General features: G+C 34.0%; 1 protein-coding gene across 1 annotated transcript; it reads left to right on the forward strand.

Moving 5' to 3' along the window:
- Positions 1-3: 3 nt before the first annotated feature.
- Positions 4-21,441, forward strand: LOC125658792 (TBC1 domain family member 12-like). The gene is made up of 13 exons (XM_048890211.2): positions 4-275; positions 389-1,608; positions 2,643-2,855; positions 3,175-3,257; positions 8,342-8,459; positions 9,683-9,789; positions 11,213-11,293; positions 12,565-12,662; positions 12,928-12,999; positions 15,419-15,547; positions 17,731-17,840; positions 19,922-20,025; positions 21,060-21,441. The coding sequence occupies exons 2-13, from the start codon at positions 515-517 to the stop codon at positions 21,257-21,259; spliced, it is 2,409 nt and encodes an 802-aa protein (XP_048746168.1). The 5' UTR covers positions 4-275; positions 389-514; the 3' UTR covers positions 21,260-21,441.
- The last annotated feature ends 635 nt before the right edge of the window (positions 21,442-22,076 follow it).

Here is a 22,076-nt window from a genome sequence, read left to right on the forward strand (position 1 = left end):
AATTCCAAACTCTGAGAACGATTTTCTTGCATTTTTGTGATTAATACAAAATATTTACCATTTAGATTTTTTTGTATGTTTTATTATTCATTTCCGTCCTCTTAGAACAATATTTTTACGAGTACATCTGACATTTGGGCGATTCTTTGTTAAACACGCACTCGGTGATCCAATGATACGCCCCCTCATTAGCATACAATATTTTCTCAAGATGGCGGAAGGGAAAGACGTCGATAAAGGAACGTAAACAAACATGGATATTTTTAGCTGCTTAGGTGAGTGTGGAATTTATTATCAGTTATGTAAATGCTCCACAATTGTTGATAAGTATCTGATATTGTGTGTTTAATAATTTGGATTAGGCAACGCGTCCTTTATTTTTTGACAGTTTAAAGTAAAGATGTCAAATGGCTGCGGACTATCAGCCACCAGAGAGAAAAAATATATAACAAGCCTTTCTACTATTCGTCCACGAGATGGAAAGGACGTTAATTAAAACTTAAAATGTTCCACAATGAGATTAGATATGTGTGATAGTTTACCGCCAACCTCCATCATCACATCAAGTGGGAGTTTGCTTGAGGGGAATCACGAGCCTGATATTTCAGTTCTAAAGTCTAGGGTTAGAAAGTGCAATTTTGAAGATTCACATCAGACAAGTTTTCCCAATGACAATCCATCTCGTAGTGAAAGTATTTCTGATGATGAGTTTTGTTCAACAAAGTATCTTGATCAAGGAATGTGTTCACAGTTATACTCGAACTCAAGTGAATGTAATGCAAGTTCTAAACTTAACAATTCAAGTAGTGAGAATGGAGGATTCTCAGTTGTTAATGATATTACTAAACAGGAATGTGAAGTAAGGGTGGAGAATCTCAAACACAATGGAACAGCCTCATCACCGAGTGATTCAGCATGCTTGAGTGTGAAGAGAGTGGATTCAAGTGAACTGAAGTCTGGACTTCTTATATCTCCTATTTCCCTCACTCAAGATTTGCCCATAAGTGTTGGAGAAGAAGATGATAACTGCCTTTCTTCTGTGTTGGAAAAGATTTCTGCACCACTGGTTTATTTGCCCAACACTCGTCAACTTGTCACAGAAACATCCAAAGAAAATGTTGACACAAAGACTGTGTCAAACTGTGATGTAAACAATCTTACTGAGACAAGTCAAAATGAGGGAAGTGATGAAGACTGCATAAGTGACAAATGGAAACTAGTTAATTTACAAGACACATCAAGTATAGGAGAAACAGATTCCCTCCTAAGACTCAAGGATCCAGATCAACTCACTTGCAATAGTTTCGACTTTGATGGGTCACTACACAGAGTACATACGGGAGATTCTTTGTTGAGGACATTTAATGATGCTTCCAGCTTGTCTAGTCTGAGCACCTGCACCGATTTTTCTGTGTCTGCAGTTTCCGTGGGTGATGATGCTAGTGATGGGACGGGAATGTGCTTGGACACAGGGGAGGGGAATTTCATTGAAGTGAACCTACATACCAGGAACTCATTTGATAGATGCAAAAATAACTCATCAGACAGTGGAATAGAAGAACAAGGAGCCAAACCAAAGAGAAGGGGCATCTCAGGGTTTTTGTCAAGGTTTGTATGTTTTACGTTTGAGAAGTTTTTACTCATGTTGAGATGTCACCAGCTTAAGATGAAGTACCACAAAGTTTGTCTTATGCAATGAGGACTGTGTATTGTTCTAACATTACACTGGACTTCTAATTTTACGGTCATATCCAATTGCCTCCATGACTTTTAGTTTTAATACTGGCCATTACTGGATGCTTGGTGAATGAACGGTCACTACCATGTTGAGGACATATGCGACATTTCTCAATAATATATACTTTTCATGACATTTTACGTATAATTCACTTGCTTTCTATCTCGTTTCTACAAAAAGATTTGGGGTATATCACCATGTCTGTTTTATAGTTGCAAGTAAAAATGTAGTCAGCTCTTGTGTATTTTATAAATGAACATTACCATGACTACTGTAGCAAAGACAGGGAGATAAATCTTTGAAATAATTGGGTTTCGAAATCAGGATCCTTGCAACTATAGTAAGCTAATCTAACCACTGAGCAACCCAGGCCAATATACAAAGTATGGTAATATTACTACACTATGAAATTTAAATCGATTTCGGAAATTATTCAAGAACTTTTCATACTGAGAAAAAATAATGATAGAGAAAATATCAGAAACGCCAAGTATGTTCTTGGCAATGCGTGTTTTGAGTTTAATGTATGGGGGGGGGGGGGGGGGGGGGGTCAAGAATCATACCTGCGACCTCTTGGTTGCAAGGTGAACATGGTGAATGCCTTAAACACTAGGCTAGTGTAACTAGTATTTGTCAAGGTAATAACTTATCTATATAGACATTGTACCAATTATATTATTACAATTAATTTCAGTGCAAGAGTTCTTTGTGAATAAATGAACAGGAAATTGGAAGAAAAGGGTTTAAAGCTTATCTCTTTTTAACAAATATTTTGTGAACTAGTAGGCAGGAAGATTGTTCTTTGAATGGCAACATACTTATATATATATATATTATTAAGCAAAAATGCTATTTTTTTATTAAGTATGTGGACAAACAATGTAGAAAGATATATCTTTCATAGGGGACTGTTTTCACGCAAATCTAAGGAGGAGGAAGAGGATCAAGGGTGGAAACTTTTTGGACGCGTTCCTCCAAAGCAAGGTGTAGCAAAACCCCCTCAGCAGATTTCCCAGGAATTTCAACAACGAAATGCTCTTGTAAACACCAACAGGACCAAGAAGTCAGACATAGAAGTGATGTCTACAACAGCACTAATACTGGAAAACAGACCACAGTAAGTAGAAAGTGCTAGAAGTAGACTTAATTATACATCAATACATGTATTTAAAATGGAAAGGAAGGAAATGATAGCACGTGAAGAAGTGTGCGTGAAATCTTTGTAGAAAAGAAAGGTAATTTTAATCAGAATAGTACATACTCCTTACATCATGCATTTTTGTATAAATTTACTTTCGACCAGCGTATTTATGATAATATAATGTAAATTTTTATTCTTTTTAAGATAATACTGATATGGAACCCTAAATAAGTTTAATTCTCATGATACGAATTAAAGGGGCACTAAAAGATGTGTTGTTTAATTATCCCCCCAGAAATTTACCCACAAAAGATCCCGAGGAAGCGGAAAGACATAGGCTGCAGTACGAGGCCATGATAGAGGCTGCTAAAAAGAAAGGTATGTCCTCAAATGTTTCCTTTGAAATCAGTCAGAAATGTTACAATGATCTGATGTGTTCTGTATGTGGTAAAATGTTACAGTGATTCGATGTGTTCTGTATGTGGTAAAATGTTGCAGTGATCTGATGTGTTCTGTATGTGGTAAAATGTTACAATGATCTGATAGGTTCTGTGTGTGGTAAAATGTTACAATGATCTGATGTGTACTGTATGTGGTAAAATGTTACAGTGATTCGATGTGTTCTGTGTGTGGTAAAATGTTGCAGTGATCTGATAGGTTCTGTATGTGGTAAAATGTTACAATGATCTGATGTGTTCTGTATGTGGTAAAATGCTGTAGGGATCTGTTAATGTTTTGTATGTGCCACTATGTGGTCTATTTAATAGTTATAGTTAACAAATTATTATATATTAGTTTTACAGATCTGACTTGTGTTGTTAAAAAACAAACAGACTTCTCGTAACAATGTAAGAGATGACAGGGGTGGTTATAGAACATTCTGATCTGACAGTGCACCTCATCCACATTAAAAGCACATACATGTATATACAATGTACATCCTAAGATATATTTTCTCTAGAGTAAATTGATTTGGCTATGAAGTAAATATTGTGGTAGATGAGACTAGGCAGTGTAGACATGGCTGCAGTTTAGGAATGATGACAAAACATTTTGGTTAGTACTTAGGGAACACTTCATCATGATCTCGGGTGACGTCAAATAAGGTCACCATTTATATACTAATGAGCAGGACTATAGCACACGCAATACATCAAGGCGTTATATAAGTGACAGGAAAGCGTTGAGAGTGACAAACTCTCGAAAACCATAGCTTTAATAGTTCCTGTTTAGGTCACAACTTAACAATGCACTGCACAATGCATTGATGGAAATTGTGTTTATTCAATACTTTGTGTGCTGTCGTCTTCTATTTTTTAAAATTCACTCTGAACAGGTTTGCTGGCAAATATAACTGGTGTTTAGAGTGTATTCCAATTGATTATGTGTGCTGTATAATATGAATCTGCTGTAGAATTAATCCAAGTGAGTGATGTGATTAAAGAATGTATGAACTATCAAACACCACTCTAAAACTCATTTCTGAATGAGAGTTTTATGATTATCTGTCCCAGGATTTAATTGGATGACACAAGAACAACAGACTTCTTATTAATTTCATAGAAATGTAAAAACTGTTTCTTTTAATGTTTTCTCCCCATGTTTAGTAAATAAAGTCTAGCATACATAAAAAGATTGAACAGTAAACTGCTCCCTCCCTCACCCACCCCCACCCACGCCCCAAAAGAGAAATTCACCCCAACCAAATCTCTGAACATGTATCATGAAGACTTCCACACTGGCTGCATGCAGTTTTTTTGTTGTTGAATTGTCTGGTCAGTGGTTCTATTCAATCTAATCTGTAGTGTTATACCAGTGCATACACTTTTGTATATTGTCAAATATGATCAAGTCTGGATTTGTCTGGATGTTTGGAGATATGATCAAGTCTGGATGTTTGGAGATATGATAATGTCTGGATGTTTGGAGATGATGATCTGATAAAGTCTGGACTTGTCTGGATGTTTGGGGATATAAAATCTGGACATGTCCGGATGTTTGGAGAACCATGATAAGATAAAGTCTGGACTTGTCTGGATGTTTGGAGAACCATGATAAGATAAAGTCTGGACTTGTCTGGATGTTTGGAGAACCATGATAAGATAAAGTCTGGACTTGTCTGGATGTTTGGAGATCGTGTAGACTATAGTACATAAATGTATTACTTTATATATATGTTATAATACATCAAAAAATGTTGCTACATGTTTTTGTGATTTATGAAATTCAACAACACATTCCATCCAGAGTCCATCTTCAGGTGTTGAATCTGTAAATACTAGATAGACGGGAGGTTACAAGGCTAAATAAATGATCCAGCATGGTTAAACACATTTACTTTTTTAAAAAGCGTTTAAAAAGTTAGTTCTCTTTTTATTGCACAATAAGGATTATGTAGTACTGATCTTCGGGAATTAAAATTCTTTAGCAAGAGTGCTACCATTGTAGTTGTGAATTGGTGATAGCTCACTGCACTTTAAATAACTTGAAAAGTAACTGACATTCTTTCACACGAACAATATTTCAATTGTTCAGCTTTAAAAGGGACACAAACTATCAATAATTTACTGCATCAATATTCAATCCCAGCTGTAGACTAAGGTATATTGAGAAAATCAATAGACACCTAAATATATGAATGAACAGTTTTACCATACTCTGTACAATCATGCAGTTGAAAGATTTAAACCCACAACTTATATGAGGCGTATTTTTATGATTTGTTTATTTTAGATTATCTTCGTGGTACATTGAACGTGTATGTGTTGTATCGACTAGTTAAACTTCGTAGATTTTAGCATCTCACAAAAACTACCCCTGAGCAGTGTAATGAGCTACCCTGTCAGACAGCAGGCAGCTACCCCCGTCTGTGCCAGGCGCAGTCTGTTTGTACAGAAATGTTTTTAAATTTAATTTATTTCTCTTGCAGTATACATACTACCCAGTTCATACTTTGTCCAGAAATATTTCAGATCATAATGATTGCATTTGCTGTCATGTAGGAATACAGATTTTTTTTTTTTTTTTGGCTACGAATTTTTTTAGGTTGTTTACTTTTGCTATAACACTGTGACACAGAGTTTCAGATTTCATGTTGGTCCCCCAATTTTCAAGGTTGTTTAATAATTTGACTGTTTGACAATGATATCGGGCTGAGATTTATTATATTTTTTGACCAGAAATTTAAATTAAGGATGCAGAGGAAACTGTTATGAATGAAAAGTGAAGAATATGACCGAACACAATGCAATTTTAGTAGAAGGGAGGTGGGGGGGGGGGGGGGGTGGTGTGAAAATTAAAACCTCTATGAGATTTGAAGTCATGCTTTGTACTGATTGGCAGCCTCACACATTGGTTTAACTCACTAAGCTAACTGGCTAAGCATTAAAAGTTTAAAATGACAAGGAATTATATGAAAATGACAAGGATTATATATCTATTTTTAGCTCATCTGAGCCAAAGGCTGTTGTCTGTCATGTTGTTGGTGTTGTAAACTTTTCACAATTTCATCTTCTTCTCTTGAACCGTTTCAACCAAACTTGGCACAGAGTATCCCTGGGTGAAGGGGATTTAGGTTTCTTCAAATGAATGGTTATTTCCTTTCCAAGAAGAGATAAAGAAAAGGCAAAAAAGGGTGGGGTCATGTAAAGATCTTCTCAAGAACCAGTTGGTCAGAAAAGGTTAAACTTGTGTGAAAGCTTCCTGACAATGAAGATACAAGTTTGTTCAAATTATGGCCCCCAGTGGTAGGATGAAGCTACAATAGGGGATTAAAGTTTTACATGGCGATATGTAAAAAAAAATTCTTCTTCTTAAGAACATATTGATATCCAAGCATCTTCAGGTAATTGATTCAAGTTTGTTCAAGTCATGGCCATTAAGGTAGGGTGGGCCAATTTTATAAGGGAATTTATGGGGGGGGGTGTGTGTCTTTTTCTCAAAAGCCACAAGGCCACGATTGTTCAATTTGATAGCAAGCAAAGCTCGCTACAGAAATCAATGCGATGAGCTTGCTCCAATGATTACACATCTGAGTCACGTTTTTGCTCTTCATCAGCTGAAAAACAATTAGGCTAGTGCTCTGGAAACTTGTCATTGTCACTGCGGCATACTTCATTGATAACCCTATAGATAAAAATAAATTATATGGAAAGTACTACAAATGTTTTTAAATCCAGTGAGACAAGATTTCCCATATCTTCGTTTGTTTTGTTGTTGATAATAATTGCTTGGTTTGAAAGAAAGAAAAACACATCACAGCTAATATGATGTCACAATGCACTGTTTACATCATCTGCATTATATTTCCCATGTGAATCAGATGAACATCGTGACCCATGGTCCTTTTGAGTAATGCAAGAGTATGATATGTGTTTGAATTTGCTTAAAGCCAAAAATAATAAATGTTGGGTGTCTGTGAGCATCCATTGCAAATTTAGAGAGCCTATAGTTTATTGTCTGTCTGTCTGTCTATTAGTCTGTTTTTCTGCAAAAACTTTAACCTTGGCCTTAACTTTTGGATGGATGGTGATAGGGTTTTAATGTTTCACGTGTGTATTCCTTGTTTGTTTGGGTACCAGAATTACTCTGCTGGAATATGGGGTGTTTCACAAACACATTCTGTTTTCTCAAACCTTAATTTCAAATTATACATTCTGATCACAATTTCTTGAATCTTCTGGAGTAAGTACATCTGTCAACTCAAAAACAAACTTTATTCAATGATTTGTGAGGTAGGGAATGAATTGACAATTGGTCATGAAGCAAAGCAATTTTGATTATAGGCCAAATGGACTTGGCTGAATGAAGGCATATAATTAGAGAGATAGCACTGAATTAAACCAAGCTCGAGTGTAATTATTGACACCTCATGTAGGGCTTGTTTGTCCCTTTTACAAATGCATGGAGATGACGTTTCTTAATTTAACTGATGTTTATCAAGAAAATTACAATCTAAAGGTTTAGCTGTGCGATATGTCCCAAGATAAAAACAAAAGTATAAACAATTCAGTAAATATTTTGAAAGAATTAAATGAAAATGATTTTCTAGAAAATAAAATTTGTTATAAATAGGTACAAATACAAATGTTTTAATGCTTTAGGGGAATGAAAATTAGTTTGTCATCTGCAAATTCTCTACATTGGTTATAACCAATTCTATTGATAAAAAAAACGTGAGAATGATGCCGGGGATTCAAAAAATATTTGTTATATCCATATAAATGAATTATGCTGTACTTGGAACAGGTATATTGAAGGTTTCACAAATCTACCCTACAAGTTACGATCACGCATTGTTTCCTGTATCTTGTCATATTTACAATGAACTTCGTCATTTTTATTCCATGTCTTTACAAGAACCGATTTTCTGCAGCAAAGGAGGACAGTTTATGTTCACGTATAAGGCGTCTCTATTATTCTGGCTTGTGTAAGGTATTTTAAGACTCATGGCATGTTTTCAGAACAAAGGGACATAAAGATGAAGAAAAAACACATTCAGCAGCAGTTAAAACAGGAAGACCAGATGCTGCAGCTGTCTAGACGCTGGGCAACAGAGGTCTTGCCAAACTGGGAACTAATGTAAGTCCTATTTCAGAAATAACTATAGCTACTGAATAAATCCTGCGGTTTGGGGAAAGGTCTCATTTTTCCATCAAGATTTTGAAATTGAATGGAATTATTTCTGATACAATTCTGTTCTGTTATCTTGGTGCTTTTAATTCCATCCGTACAGCTTTTATCTAGACGTCATGTCAAGGGATTCGTTGGATTTTTTTTAGACAATTGCTAGAATCACCTGTAACGGACATCTCCCATTAGCTTACGCCCAAGACTGGGATGAAATGCTTTAGTGGGTAAAGCTATTTTGTTGCTGATGGCTTTAATTGACAAAAGTTATTCAGCAGGATTTAGATGAAGCTGTTAATACTAATGATTGAAAACTAATCCCAAATCTCTGCCAAAATGCTATTACCTGCCTTTTAATTTCCTCAGCATCATTTTAGACCACATCTTGTTTAAGTGAGAGATTTTGAGAATTGAATTTGATAATAGCATCTTTTGCTGATGGTTTTATTGTAAGTCACCAAGTTTTGGGTTCCAGTTATCATTTACATTCAATAGTTCACAGTACTGGTGCCTTCACAACCTCAATTTCTTGTCTTCTGCTTAATGAAAATAATTTGTTTGTCCATCAGTGCTTTTGTTTTTGAATGTTATATCAGACACTATTTGAGTTTTAGGAATGAGGTTTGTTATCAAAAGTCTCCATCACTTAAGAACAAACCTCGCTCCTCCATTGTGTTTTAAGTCAAAGGTCAAGGTCACCATTTCACATATGGTATTGCTCAAATATAATTTTTGAGCTTTAGCAATGATACTTTACATGAAAGGTCTCTATTACAAAAGGAAATCCCATATTGCTATTGAAATCAAAAGGTCAAGGTCATTAGCTCATGTAAGGTAACAACTTATGTCTGGATGATATTTATAGAAAAGTCTGTGTAAAATGATAGCCAAAAAAATCTTCATAAAATGTTTTCCCTTTTTAAAAGCACAAATCGTATTTATCTTTTAAGTGGATGACATAAATTCACCCAATCTGCTTGTTGACATTGTTCAACTTTTAGTATTTATCTATACTCAGAAATACAGGGTATACATTACTTTAAAATATTTACACATGAAGATGAGAATGTCAAGTATGTGAAGTGTAAATATAGTATGCTTAATATGCGGTGCAAGTTTCATTTGAAATATTTTCATCATGATAATGAAACAACATATATATTTTGTATTTGTAGGAAAAACTCTAAGAAAACCAGGGACATGTGGTGGCAGGGATTACCAACAAATGTTCGTGGAAAAGTTTGGAAGTTGGCCATTGGAAACGACCTCAACCTCACTCCTGGTAAGTAGTTCCAGAAAATTCAATGTATATCTGTGTAAGAAACTGTAAATTCTTTTTTATTCTGTAGTGGGAATTAGGTTCCGATATAATAGTATGATATCGAGTTGATATTTCATAGAGCACTGTTTAATTAACAACAGTATTCATAGAACATTGCTTAAATAACAACAGTATTCATAGAACACTTAATTAACAACAGTATTCATAGAGCACTGCTTAGTTAACAACAGTATTTATAGAGCACTGCTTAGTTAACAACAGTATTCATAGAACACTTAATTAACAACAGTATTCATAGAACACTTAATTAACAACTGAATTCATAGAGCACTTAATTAACAACTGTATTCATAGAACACTTAATTAACAACTGTATTTATAGAGCACTTAATTAACAACAGTATTCATAGAACACTTAATTAACAACTGTATTTATAGAGCACTTAATTAACAACAGTATTCATAGAGCACTGCTTAGTTAACAACAGTATTCATAGAACACTTAATTAACAACTGTATTTATAGAGCACTTAATTAACAACTGTATTCATAGAACACTGCTTAATTAACAACTGTATTTATAGAGCACTGCTTAGTTAACAACAGTATTCATAGAACACTTAATTAACAACAGTATTTATAGAACACTTAATTAACAACAGTATTTATAGAGCACTTAATTAACAACAGTATTTATAGAGCACTGCTTAGTTAACAACAGTATTCATAGAGCACTGCTTAGTTAACAACAGTATTCATAGAACACTTAATTAACAACAGTATTTATAGAGCACTGCTTAGTTAACAACAGTATTTATAGAGCACTGCTTAGTTAACAACAGTATTCATAGAGCACTTAATTAACAACAGTATTTATAGAGCACTGCTTAGTTAACAACAGTATTCATAGAGCACTTAATTAACAACAGTATTTATAGAGCACTGCTTAGTTAACAACAGTATTCATAGAACACTTAATTAACAACAGTATTCATAGAGCACTGCTTAGTTAACAACAGTATTTATAGAGCACTGCTTAGTTAACAACAGTATTCATAGAACACTTAATTAACAACAGTATTTATAGAGCACTTAATTAACAACAGTATTTATAGAGCACTGCTTAGTTAACAACAGTATTCATAGAGCACTGCTTAGTTAACAACAGTATTCATAGAACACTTAATTAACAACAGTATTTATAGAGCACTGCTTAGTTAACAACAGTATTCATAGAACACTTAATTAACAACTGTATTCATAGAACACTTAATTAACAACTGTATTTATAGAGCACTGCTTAGTTAACAACAGTATTCATAGAGCACTGCTTAGTTAACAACAGTATTCATAGAGCACTGCTTAGTTAACAACAGTATTTTTTTGTCATTAGTTTTGCTGAGGTGTTATTTGTATTCTCTAGAGCTGTATCAGATTTGTGCCAGTCGAGCAGAAGACAGAATCAAACAGACTTCTGACGCAGACACTGCTTCAGCCAGTGAAAGTAAGTCAAAATTATTGATGTGTTGTAACTGGTACCTTGTGTGAATATTAGTTTCTGCCAGCATGAAGTCCTATAATCAGATTGGAATCAAGAAACATGTGATTAATGAGGAACTGTGTGTTTCTGCTGAAGGAATGGCAAATTTCAGCCATCATTGTTCTATTAGCATTGTCTTAGAAGGCAGATACATTGGAATTTTTTAAAGGGTCACCTACTACATCGATAGGACTGCACAAGAAAACAAAATCTGAGTTATTTCCTGAATTCATTTTTATTGACATAATCAAAGATAACGGTCAGGGGTAAACTTATGTAAACATTTTCAACATTTTATCAAAAATGTTATTCAACTAGACATGTTAACAATTTCTGATCTATGAAAACTAAGATGATACACAACAAATGTAAATAAACATAATTTATTGAAAAAACCCAGCAGATTTCTACAGGTACATGTAGACAAGCCCACCCTCTCCCCTCCTCTTAAAGTGGATTGGATGTAAATTGAGAAGCATTTAAGGAATTTATAGATATAAATCATAGACTTCTACAATTTGGGTTTTTAGGATTGCATTGTAAATATGCATGCATGATAAGAATACTTATATTTGAAAAACAAACATCCCTGCAAGGGAAAAAAAGAACGAAGGGTGATGATATCATGCACCAGTCCTACTTATTTTCATTTTTCAGTCATCAGCTGCCCCCCTCTTCTAGTTAAGTGGCCAGTTTCATAAAAAGTATGTGTTATCATAGGATACCATGTGTTGTTATTTCCTTTAACATTTACGAAACAAATTTATCAGGATAGGATTAAGAAGAATAAGAAACATGCGCAAGTTTGTAATGCACTGGCTAAAATATTGTACAACACATATTTCTGCAATATACACCTTCAAAAATATTTTTCATGTTTCTTTGTTTTGAATTAAATTGCATGGTGTAGGTGCACTGTGATAATCTAAAAGGTGTGGGTGTACTGTGATGATCCAGAAGACGTGTATAAGATCATATTCGAATATACAGGTTAATCACTTCACCAACATTCATTACCAAAAAGTGAACTAAAATTTTTGATTGCCTCAATTTTTCCTCCGTATCTTGTTTACATCTGAAATCAATATGAATTGTCATATTGGACATTTTGAATGAACATGATATAAACCAATATATAGACGTACTATATATTGCAGTGGGTGAAAAGTTTTGTGTATCGTACTGTGTCTGTGCCAGCATACTGAGAAATGTACTTTCAAATTGATGTTTAACAGGTGTTGTGGAAGTGTCCTCCACCAATCGAGAGGCCAGCGTAGAACTCATCAAGTTAGATATCTCTCGCACATTCCCTCAGCTGTGTATCTTTCAAAAGGTAACATCTCTTTTTTATTTAAAGTTCAAAAGGTAACATCTCTTTTTAAAGTTGAAGTGAAAAAAATGTGAATCTTTTAAAAGTAACAAAACATTAAGAATGGATTTTTACTTGACATAAATGTGTTGATTACAGAGACTTACTCTCCTTGTAAGGTGATGGGGGAAAATGTGTAAACTGCTGTATAGATTGTGAATATTGATTGTATACTTATAGGGAGGAGTCTATCACATATAGATTGTGAATTTTGATTGTATACTTGTAGGGAGGACCCTATCATGACCTTCTCCACAGTTTACTGGGTGCTTATGCCTGCTACAGACCAGATGTTGGTTATGTAAGTGTTGATTAATTTACCGTGATACAATAAGACGTAATTATTGTGATTCTGAGAAGCTCCGTCAACATTTGATATTGATTTCTCACACTGTAAATTTCTTGTATGATGCGAGTACTTAATATGGTGAAATTACCTTTCAGCATCAGTTGATTAGAATAGAGAGTGTTATACTCTGAAGATCTTTAGTAGTACAGTGGAACCCCGTTATTACGTTCCCCCTTTAATACGTTAGTCCGCATATTACGTTGGAATTTCAAAGCACAAAACCATTTCTTAACAAACCTATATAAAATAGACCTCGTTATTACGTTGCCCTAAGATGCCGGGACTCGGTATTACGTTGTAAAATTTCTGACAAAAACGTAATAAACCCCTAATTATTCAATAATGATTCTCAAAATAATAAGCCATTCACACCTTGACTGTCTGAGGCAGTCACCACGTAAATTTCCTGGTCTGTTTGGGGATTAGAGACGCTTGACTGATCACGCTTCGATAGATCTAGCGACATCAATACAGGTGAATACCTCGTATCGAAGCCAGTGATAAACAATTAAATAATGTTTATTTAGACATTGTACTCTATGAAATTTACTTCATTTTTCATATTTTGATAATGGAAGAAATAATTTCTCAACCACCTGAGTGTTCAGCATAGTGTGATTACCTTCGCTATTAAAACTCTATTTACGGACAGCTTTGGTACCGAACATGAAAGACAAGATTTATCGTAGCATTGTTAAAACCGCTTGGGTAACTGCTTGGACATAGGTGACGAAAGGTGGTCAATTAAAAAATTGTCCATTGTTTGGACATGCAGCTTGGGTGTTCATAAATCTCGTCCATACATACACCAATTACACTGTCCTGTGTTATCGGCCGATTCACGCACGGCATTTACCTCAGTGAATATTCTAAAATCCCTTGATGCGCACGTGATTTTAGTGCCATCATTTAGCGTTATAAATGAAATCTTCGTGCATCATTATATTTTTTTTTATGTGGATTGCGCTTAAATTGTTCTCCGTGTTTATCGTTGGTGAGAAAAGTGTGTAAGTGTTGGGTATCGTGTGCATTTTGTGTCTATAGTTTTGTTGTTTTGGGGTGGTATTTTTTTTTATTGTGTTGTGTATTGTGTAATTAGAGAACTTAATAAAACGATGTTTTGTTATTTTTTTTAATACGAATGTTGAATACGAACCGGAACGAGTTATTGATAGAAATTTACATGAACGCATTGTTTTAAAGTTGAACAAAATGGCGGTCCAAACGAATGCAGAAAAAACAACGTTTATCAAAACATCCTTATGTATCCTACACCAGAAATAAAGAAAAGGGATAAGAACATGAAGAATTACGGACATTAAAGATAAGATGTAAATAAAACAAAGTATAATAGTCTTTTAAACAAAGAAACAGTAAAGATATATTCACACACCCCTTCACAGAGTACCAACGGACGATATACAATTTCCAAATGATATTTTTAACGGATTTCACTGGGAACGTTTATTACGTTGCCCCCGGTATTACGTTATTTTATCGTGACAAAATGGAAAACGTAATAACGGGGTTCCACTGTATAGACAAATTCCCAAAGCTCATAATATTTCAAAAGATATGTGCTGATAGCTACTTGCCATAATAGTTTAGTGAAGGGGCACAACTCAAAAAGGACTTTATGCAGAAGATAACCCTGATTATTTTCATTTCATACAAATCCCTGCTTTTGCAAAAATACTTCTTACTTTTATTACTTCGAAAGTGTTTTTTCATCAGAGTTCATTCATAGAAGAATAAGACGCAGCATCATTCCTGTCCTTATGTCTTTATCATTTCCCTTGAAAAGTTCAAGTGAATGTGCGTCTGAAATAGTAATGTCTTTTATTGGCTGGATGCTCTGCTTTTGGTGTCTGGTGACAAAACTCTTCAGGTTCAATCTGACTAAAGTACAGACCTCTATATTTACAATATAGGTCTGTACTTTAGTCAGATTGCTTCAGGGTTATCTTATAAATGTAAGATGGATATTAATCTAAGTGACAGGAGAATCAGGGATATTTACTGTATTGTTTTTCTATACCCTATTCCATCTTGATGTAATGCTTTGAAGTTCAATACACAAATTTCCACGGAATTTTAAGATGGACTACAAACATGGTTTGCCAGAGAAATTGTCTTGCATTACATTTGAACCACAGGCAATCATACCGCTTGGGTTCGAATTTACTATTAAAGAGTATTAGTAAATTCAAACCCAAGTGATATAATTGCCTGTGATTTGAACACATACTTGAGGTTCCATTTTAAGCCTGACTTTAAATATACTGATGTCTATAAACATGTATCATTTATTGAAGAATACTTTGAGCAAACTGTATGAGATATTTTGACCTGAGATGATTTTAATTTACAGGTACAGGGTATGTCTTTCATTGCTGCTGTGTTGTTGCTGAATATGGATGTGGATGATGCCTTCATCTGTTTTGCTAACTTACTGAATCGACCTTGTCAAGTTGCGTTCTTCAGAATTGATGAAGCTATGGTAATTTAATCAATACAGTTCTCTAACTTACCTAACAGACCTTGTCAAGTAGCCTTCCTCAGAATTGATAAAGCTGTAGTAAGCTAATTGATAGAGTTGTCTAACTTACGGAACATACCTTATCAAGTAGCCTTCCTCAGAATTCATTTTCTTCTGACTTTTTGAATAAGCCTTGTCTTTAGAATGGATATAACAATTTTGAACTAAACAATACTTGTCCTTTGTAATGGCATATTGTGTTCAAGAATGGACATTAGTCAGATATGCAGACCATGTTCATACAGTTTATCAGGCTATGTTTACTAGAGTTACTGTATAAGTTTATCAGGCTATGTTTACTGTATAAATTTATCAGGCTATGTTTACTGTATAAGTTTATCAGGCTATGTTTACTAGAGTTTACTGTATAAGTTTATCAGGCTATGTTTATTAGAGTTTACTGTATAAGTTTATCAGGCTATGTTTACTAGAGTTTACTGTATAAGTTTATCAGGCTATGTTTACTAGAGTTACTGTATAAGTTTATCAGGCTATGTTTACTGTATAAGTTTATCAGGCTATGTTTACTGTATAAGTTTATCAGGCTATGTTTACTAGAGTTACTGTATAAGTTTATCAGGCTATGTTTACTGTATAAGTTTATCAGGCTATGTTTACTGTATAAGTTTATCAGGCTGTGTTTACTAGAGTTACTGTATAAGTTTATCAGGCTATGTTTACTAGAGTTTACTGTATAAGTTTATCAGGCTATGTTTACTAGAGTTACTGTATAAGTTTATCAGGCTGTGTTTACTAGAGTTTACTGTATAAGTTTATCAGGCTGTGTTTACTGTATAAGTTTATCAGGCTATGTTTACTAGAGTTTACTGTATAAGTTTATCAGGCTATGTTTACTGTATAAGTTTATCAGGCTATGTTTACTGTATAAGTTTATCAGGCTGTGTTTACTAGAGTTACTGTATAAGTTTATCACGCTATGTTTATTAGAGTTTACTGTATAAGTTTATCAGGCTGTGTTTACTGTATAAATTTATCAGGCTATGTTTACTAGAGTTTACTGTATAAGTTTATCAGGCTATGTTTACTAGAGTTTACTGTATAAGGTTATCAGGCTGTGTTTACTGTATAAGTTTATCAGGCTGTGTTTACTGTATAAGTTTATCAGGCTATGTTTACTAGAGTTTACTGTATAAGTTTATCAGGCTATGTTTACTAGAGTTTACTGTATAAGTTTATCAGGCTATGTTTATTAGAGTTTACTGTATAAGTTTATCAGGCTATGTTTACTGTATAAGTTTATCAGGCTATGTTTACTAGAGTTTACTGTATAAGTTTATCAGGCTATGTTTACTAGAGTTACTGTATAAGTTTATCAGGCTATGTTTACTGTATAAGTTTATCAGGCTATGTTTACTGTATAAGTTTATCAGGCTATGTTTACTAGAGTTTACTGTATAAGTTTATCAGGCTGTGTTTACTAGAGTTTACTGTATAAGTTTATCAGGCTATGTTTACTAGAGTTTACTGTATAAGTTTATCAGGCTATGTTTACTAGAGTTTACTGTATAAGTTTATCAGGCTATGTTTACTGTATAAGGTTATCAGGCTGTGTTTACTAGAGTTACTGTACAAGTTTATCAGGCTGTGTTTACTAGAGTTACTGTACAAGTTTATCAGGCTGTGTTTACTAGAGTTACTGTACAAGTTTATCAGGCTGTGTTTACTAGAGTTACTGTATAAGTTTATCAGGCTATGTTTACTAGAGTTTACTGTATAAGCTGATTAGTATTATATATAGGTGGTTAAATCTTTATGGTTTCTTTACCATCATTTTAACATGACTTTTTCAAGGGTATAATTGTATATTTATTTCAACTATTGTATTTTATATCATTTGACTGTACGGTGTGGAACTTTCTTCATGTTTTAGATATTTTTAAGTAATTTTACTTCACATTATTGATGTTTTGCTTGCCTTGTTTTGATATTATCTGTCTTAATGCTATTATAATTTCCTTTTACTACTTTTATAACATGCTGTATCATTTTTATTGTGTGCAGCGCTTTAGAGTGGTTATTTATAGTCATATAGGGTGCTATATAATTATTATAAATATTATTATATTATTATAATGTAAGTGTACTATTGTCCAGGGTTTGAATGATAATTGTTTTAATTTCAGATGAAGTTTTACTTTCAAACCTATGAAGACTTCTTCAAAGAAAACATGCCAACATTGTTTCACCACTTTAATCGGAATAATGTTACACCAGACATATATCTCATAGACTGGTAGGTATAATACAGGAAAAGTTTTGATGAAAATGATGGGTCAGTTATTGATTATGAAGAAGATAGTCTAACACATCTCTCAATTGAAATCTATTTTAGAACAATGTAAAATATACAGTCATGTAGATGCAAAAAAAAAATCAATCTAGCATATTGAAATATTTCAGTTATCTCTGAGGGCTGTTCCAGAAATGATCAAATGGGGGGGTCGGGCGGCAAATGATATTTTTTTGTGTGGGTGGTCGTATTTTTTCATATTTTATTTGGTCCGTGGTTGGACTGTTAAAAAAATATTTATTATGGGTAGTGGGTAGTTTCTATTGTTTTATTTTGTGCCACGTGGGTGTTGAGTTTTCAGAATATTTTTATTGTCGCTCTTGTCGTGTTGGTTACAAAACGTCGGAGGGAAAATTGAAAACGTGCTTTCAAAATGCTGCTTTCGAAATCGGAAATCGGAAGTAACATAGAACTATTCGAGTTGTCGCTCTTTGCAGCACGTAACTTTCCATTACGGCACTCTTCAAATTAGAGGCGCGTTTAGTAGGGTCCCTTTGGACGTGATGGCGGCGAACTCTGTTCTGTAGATTATTACAGTTTACAGTGCATCGATTTTGGGAATATTTTGAAACCAATAGGTATTCCGTTTTCTAATAAAAATAGGCAAACCTTAGTTGATTTATACGAGGGTACCGATGCGTTATATTTATCAGTCGGTGTGATGGTGATATAGAGGCCTCCGGGCACGGGCTCCATTAGAAGACGAACGATTCATGGAAAAACATATCCATACCCATTTCATGATAATAGCATCGTTTGGACTCCCAATCTTTCCAACATTCCCGCCATAGATGCCTTTGATTGTTGATGTGACATCGTTTCTTCAGAACTACTGTGATACAATGTCGCACAGGCATTACCGCGTCATTGACTAGAATGTTTGTCCCGAAAACCTCGCAAGATTTGTACCGTTTTCATTTTTAAAAATATTTTTGTGGTGGGTCTGGTTAGTTTTTTTTTTTAAATTAGATGGGTCATTGTAAAATGAGTTTATTAATTTGATGGGTCATGGGGTAATTTTTTATTTTTTTTTTATGGGTGCTTGGTATATACAAAAGGTGCCTCCCGACCCCCCCATGTATTTATTTCTGGAATAGCCCTAAGTAAAATTTCAATTTATTGGGAATTCTCAAGTTCACTTTCTTTAGCCCACCTGAGCCATAAGCTCAAGTGAGTTTATCTGATCAAGTTTTTTGTGGCAACTGTGTGTCAGACTTGTGTAAAATTTTGACATTTTCAGTTTCTTCTCCAGAACAATTGGGCCAATTTCAACCATACTCTCTGCAAAGTATCTTTGATGAAAGGGGATTGAAGTTTCTTTAAATAAAGGCTCATGTTCTCTCTGTTGGGAGATAAACAATAGTTGAAAAGGGTGGGATGTATAAAAAGAATCTGAGAATTTAGTGGGGAAAAGCCAATGCTTGCATGAAAGTTTCCTTATATAAGAAATAGTCAACTTTGTTCAACCCTTGACCCCTGAGGCTAGGGTGGAGCTATAATGGAGATTTAAAGTTATGCATAAAAATATATTATTAGGAAAAATTTCTTTAAAATCTGCTCAACAACTGATTTGTAAACTGATATGTAAACAACTCGTGTGGTGTAGATTTTCAAGTTTGTTGACTGTGAGGGCCCAGGGTACTGAGGGTCGGGCCACGAAGGAGGTTTAAAGTTTCAAATAAGCATAAACTGGCAAACTCTGTTAAATAGAATTCTTGAGATCCACAAGAACATTATATATCAATTAAGGACTGTACAAAGATCCTCATGTGTAGATTTAAAAAAAAAAATTCAATCTCAGACCCTCGGAGCAGGGCTAGAATGGGCTTCATGGCTCAAAAACAGTAACCATTGCATTTTCCCCATGTAAAACTTTAAACTCTAAGAAATTTGTCAAAGCCAAAAAATTAAGGTCATCCTCTGCCAATTTAGCAATGTGGTCCATGGACCTCCTGTTATATTTGACAGAAATTCTCAGAATTAATGGTAATGTAGGATATTTCACCTTCTAAATTCTTTTGCAGGATCTTTTCTTTGTACAGTAAATCTCTGCCATTAGATATTGCCTGTCGAATTTGGGATGTCTTCTGTCGAGATGGAGAGGAGTTCTTGTTTAGAACAGCATTAGGTAATTTATTAAACCTCAGCTGTATACAGGGAAATATTCGCCCCTGTTTTATTTATATGTGAAATTGAATTATTAGTAGTATGAAATACTGTATGTATGGGTTATTTTTGCCCTGTATTATTTTTGCCTCCCTACACTTGCAGACAGATTCGCTCTGTTTAAAATTCGCAGAAAACAGTTTCATCCCTATGACATCCTGGGAAGGATGTCACAATGTGTAGCTCATTTGTTGTGTTTCCAGTTGGTTGTTATAACAATAGTGCTCCTCTTGATTTAAAATCCTAATATTCATTATGATTATCAGTGAATGCATTTTTAAAGATTAAATTATAAAGAATGAAAGTTATTTCTGCTTATTTCAGATTAATGGTTTATTAAGCATAAGCTGTCCTAACTTACTTTATATTGTATGAAAGGAGTAGAAATTGCTTTTATTCCGTAGATAATTATTAAATAACTTACTTTATATTGTATGGAAGGAGTAGAAATTGCTTGTATTCCGTAGATAATTATTAAATAACTTACTTTATATTGTATGAAAGGAGTAGAAATTGCTTTTATTCCGTAGATAATTATTAAATAACTTTACTTTATATTGTATGGAAGGAGTAGAAATTGCTTTTATTCCGTAGATAATTATTAAATAACTTTACTTTATATTGTATGGAAGGAGTAGAAATTGCTTTTATTCCGTAGATAATTATTAAATAACTTACTTTATATTGTATGAAAGGAGTAGAAATTGCTTTTATTCCGTAGATAATTATTAAATAACTTACTTTATATTGTATGAAAGGAGTAGAAATTGCTTTTATTCCATAGATAATTATTAAATACTGTTGTTTAAACACCCCCTCCTCTCCAAAAAAAACTTTTGAATTTTGATAGATAAAGTTCGTGTAAAAAAAACTTAGGTACATATCTTTGATACAAAATGTTAGAAGAATAATAAGTGTACAAACTATTATTACTTCCATTCATTCTGCTTCTTTAATGCGTTTTACATTTCACTGACTTCTCATTACTATTGACAGGGATCCTGAAGCTGTATGAAAACATTCTTATCAACCACGAGTTCATTCTCCTGGCTCAGTACCTGACCAAACTGCCCGAGGACATGTCCAGTGATAGTCTGTTCAGAGCTATAGAACTGATAAATATGTACATTGATAAAAAGAAATTCAGCCAAATTTTGGCCAGTAAGAAGGAGCAGGCAAAGGCTGACCAGTCCTAGTGATGTATAAGCATCAGACATTGTGATTTCCTCTGGGTTGTCCTGCCTCTTTCCTTATCTATAAATGGAATACTCAAGTCAATTGTATGTCAGATTTGGATGTCATTTTCATGCTGTCTAGTCAAGATGAAGACTAGTAAAAATATTTTGTGATATTTTTTCATAAATTATCATTTTCTTAATTTTTTAGTTGTTGTTATTTGACTGTAGTTCTGTTTCAGGATTTGGAGTATCAGCTGTTCTGTTACTTTGTGTGAAAGTGAGAATTGTGATTGTATGTATGGAAACTGAACACGAATTTACATTGTAGTGTTGAAATGGTTCACAATTCTGACATGCATCTTATTTAAACAATAGAATGGTTTCTTTGTTGTTTCATCAGGAGATGAAGGTACAGTAGCAAGCACTGCAGAAAAAAATTATAACCCGCTTAAGCAGGTTATGTTAATTTTTTCTGCAATGATTGCTACCTTCATCACCCAATGAAACAACAAAGAAGGACAATTTATTGTTTATATTTTTATTAGTCCGCTACCGATGAAGTTGAAGGGGACTTTAGGTTTGCGCTCCATCCATCTCTCTGTCTGTCCGTCAGTCCTGCAAATCAGTTTTCCGGACTTTTTTTTATGTGCTAGCAGATATTCATTTGATATTTGGTACATTGCTTTTCCGTAACAAGTTACAGATCAAGTTTGAATTTGGTCTCGGTCCGTTGATTTTTCACTTAGTTATGGCCCTTGGACTTAGAAAAATAGCATGAATTATCAGTTTTCCAGACTTTTTTTGCTGTGCTTGCAGATATTCATTTGATATTTGG

The sequence above is a fragment of the Ostrea edulis genome, chromosome 9 (genome assembly GCF_947568905.1).
Source record: "Ostrea edulis chromosome 9, xbOstEdul1.1, whole genome shotgun sequence".
Taxonomy (NCBI): domain Eukaryota; kingdom Metazoa; phylum Mollusca; class Bivalvia; order Ostreida; family Ostreidae; genus Ostrea; species Ostrea edulis.

Excerpts from the sequence above, each read along its gene's own strand:
- LOC125658792 (XM_048890211.2), top strand. The coding sequence starts at position 515 with ATGAGATTAGATATGTGTGATAGTTTACCGCCAACCTCCATCATCACA. Across the intron at positions 9,790-11,212 it reads CGACCTCAACCTCACTCCTG|AGCTGTATCAGATTTGTGCC; the intron begins GTAAGTAGTTCC and ends TGTATTCTCTAG. Across the intron at positions 13,000-15,418 it reads ACAGACCAGATGTTGGTTAT|GTACAGGGTATGTCTTTCAT; the intron begins GTAAGTGTTGAT and ends TTTAATTTACAG.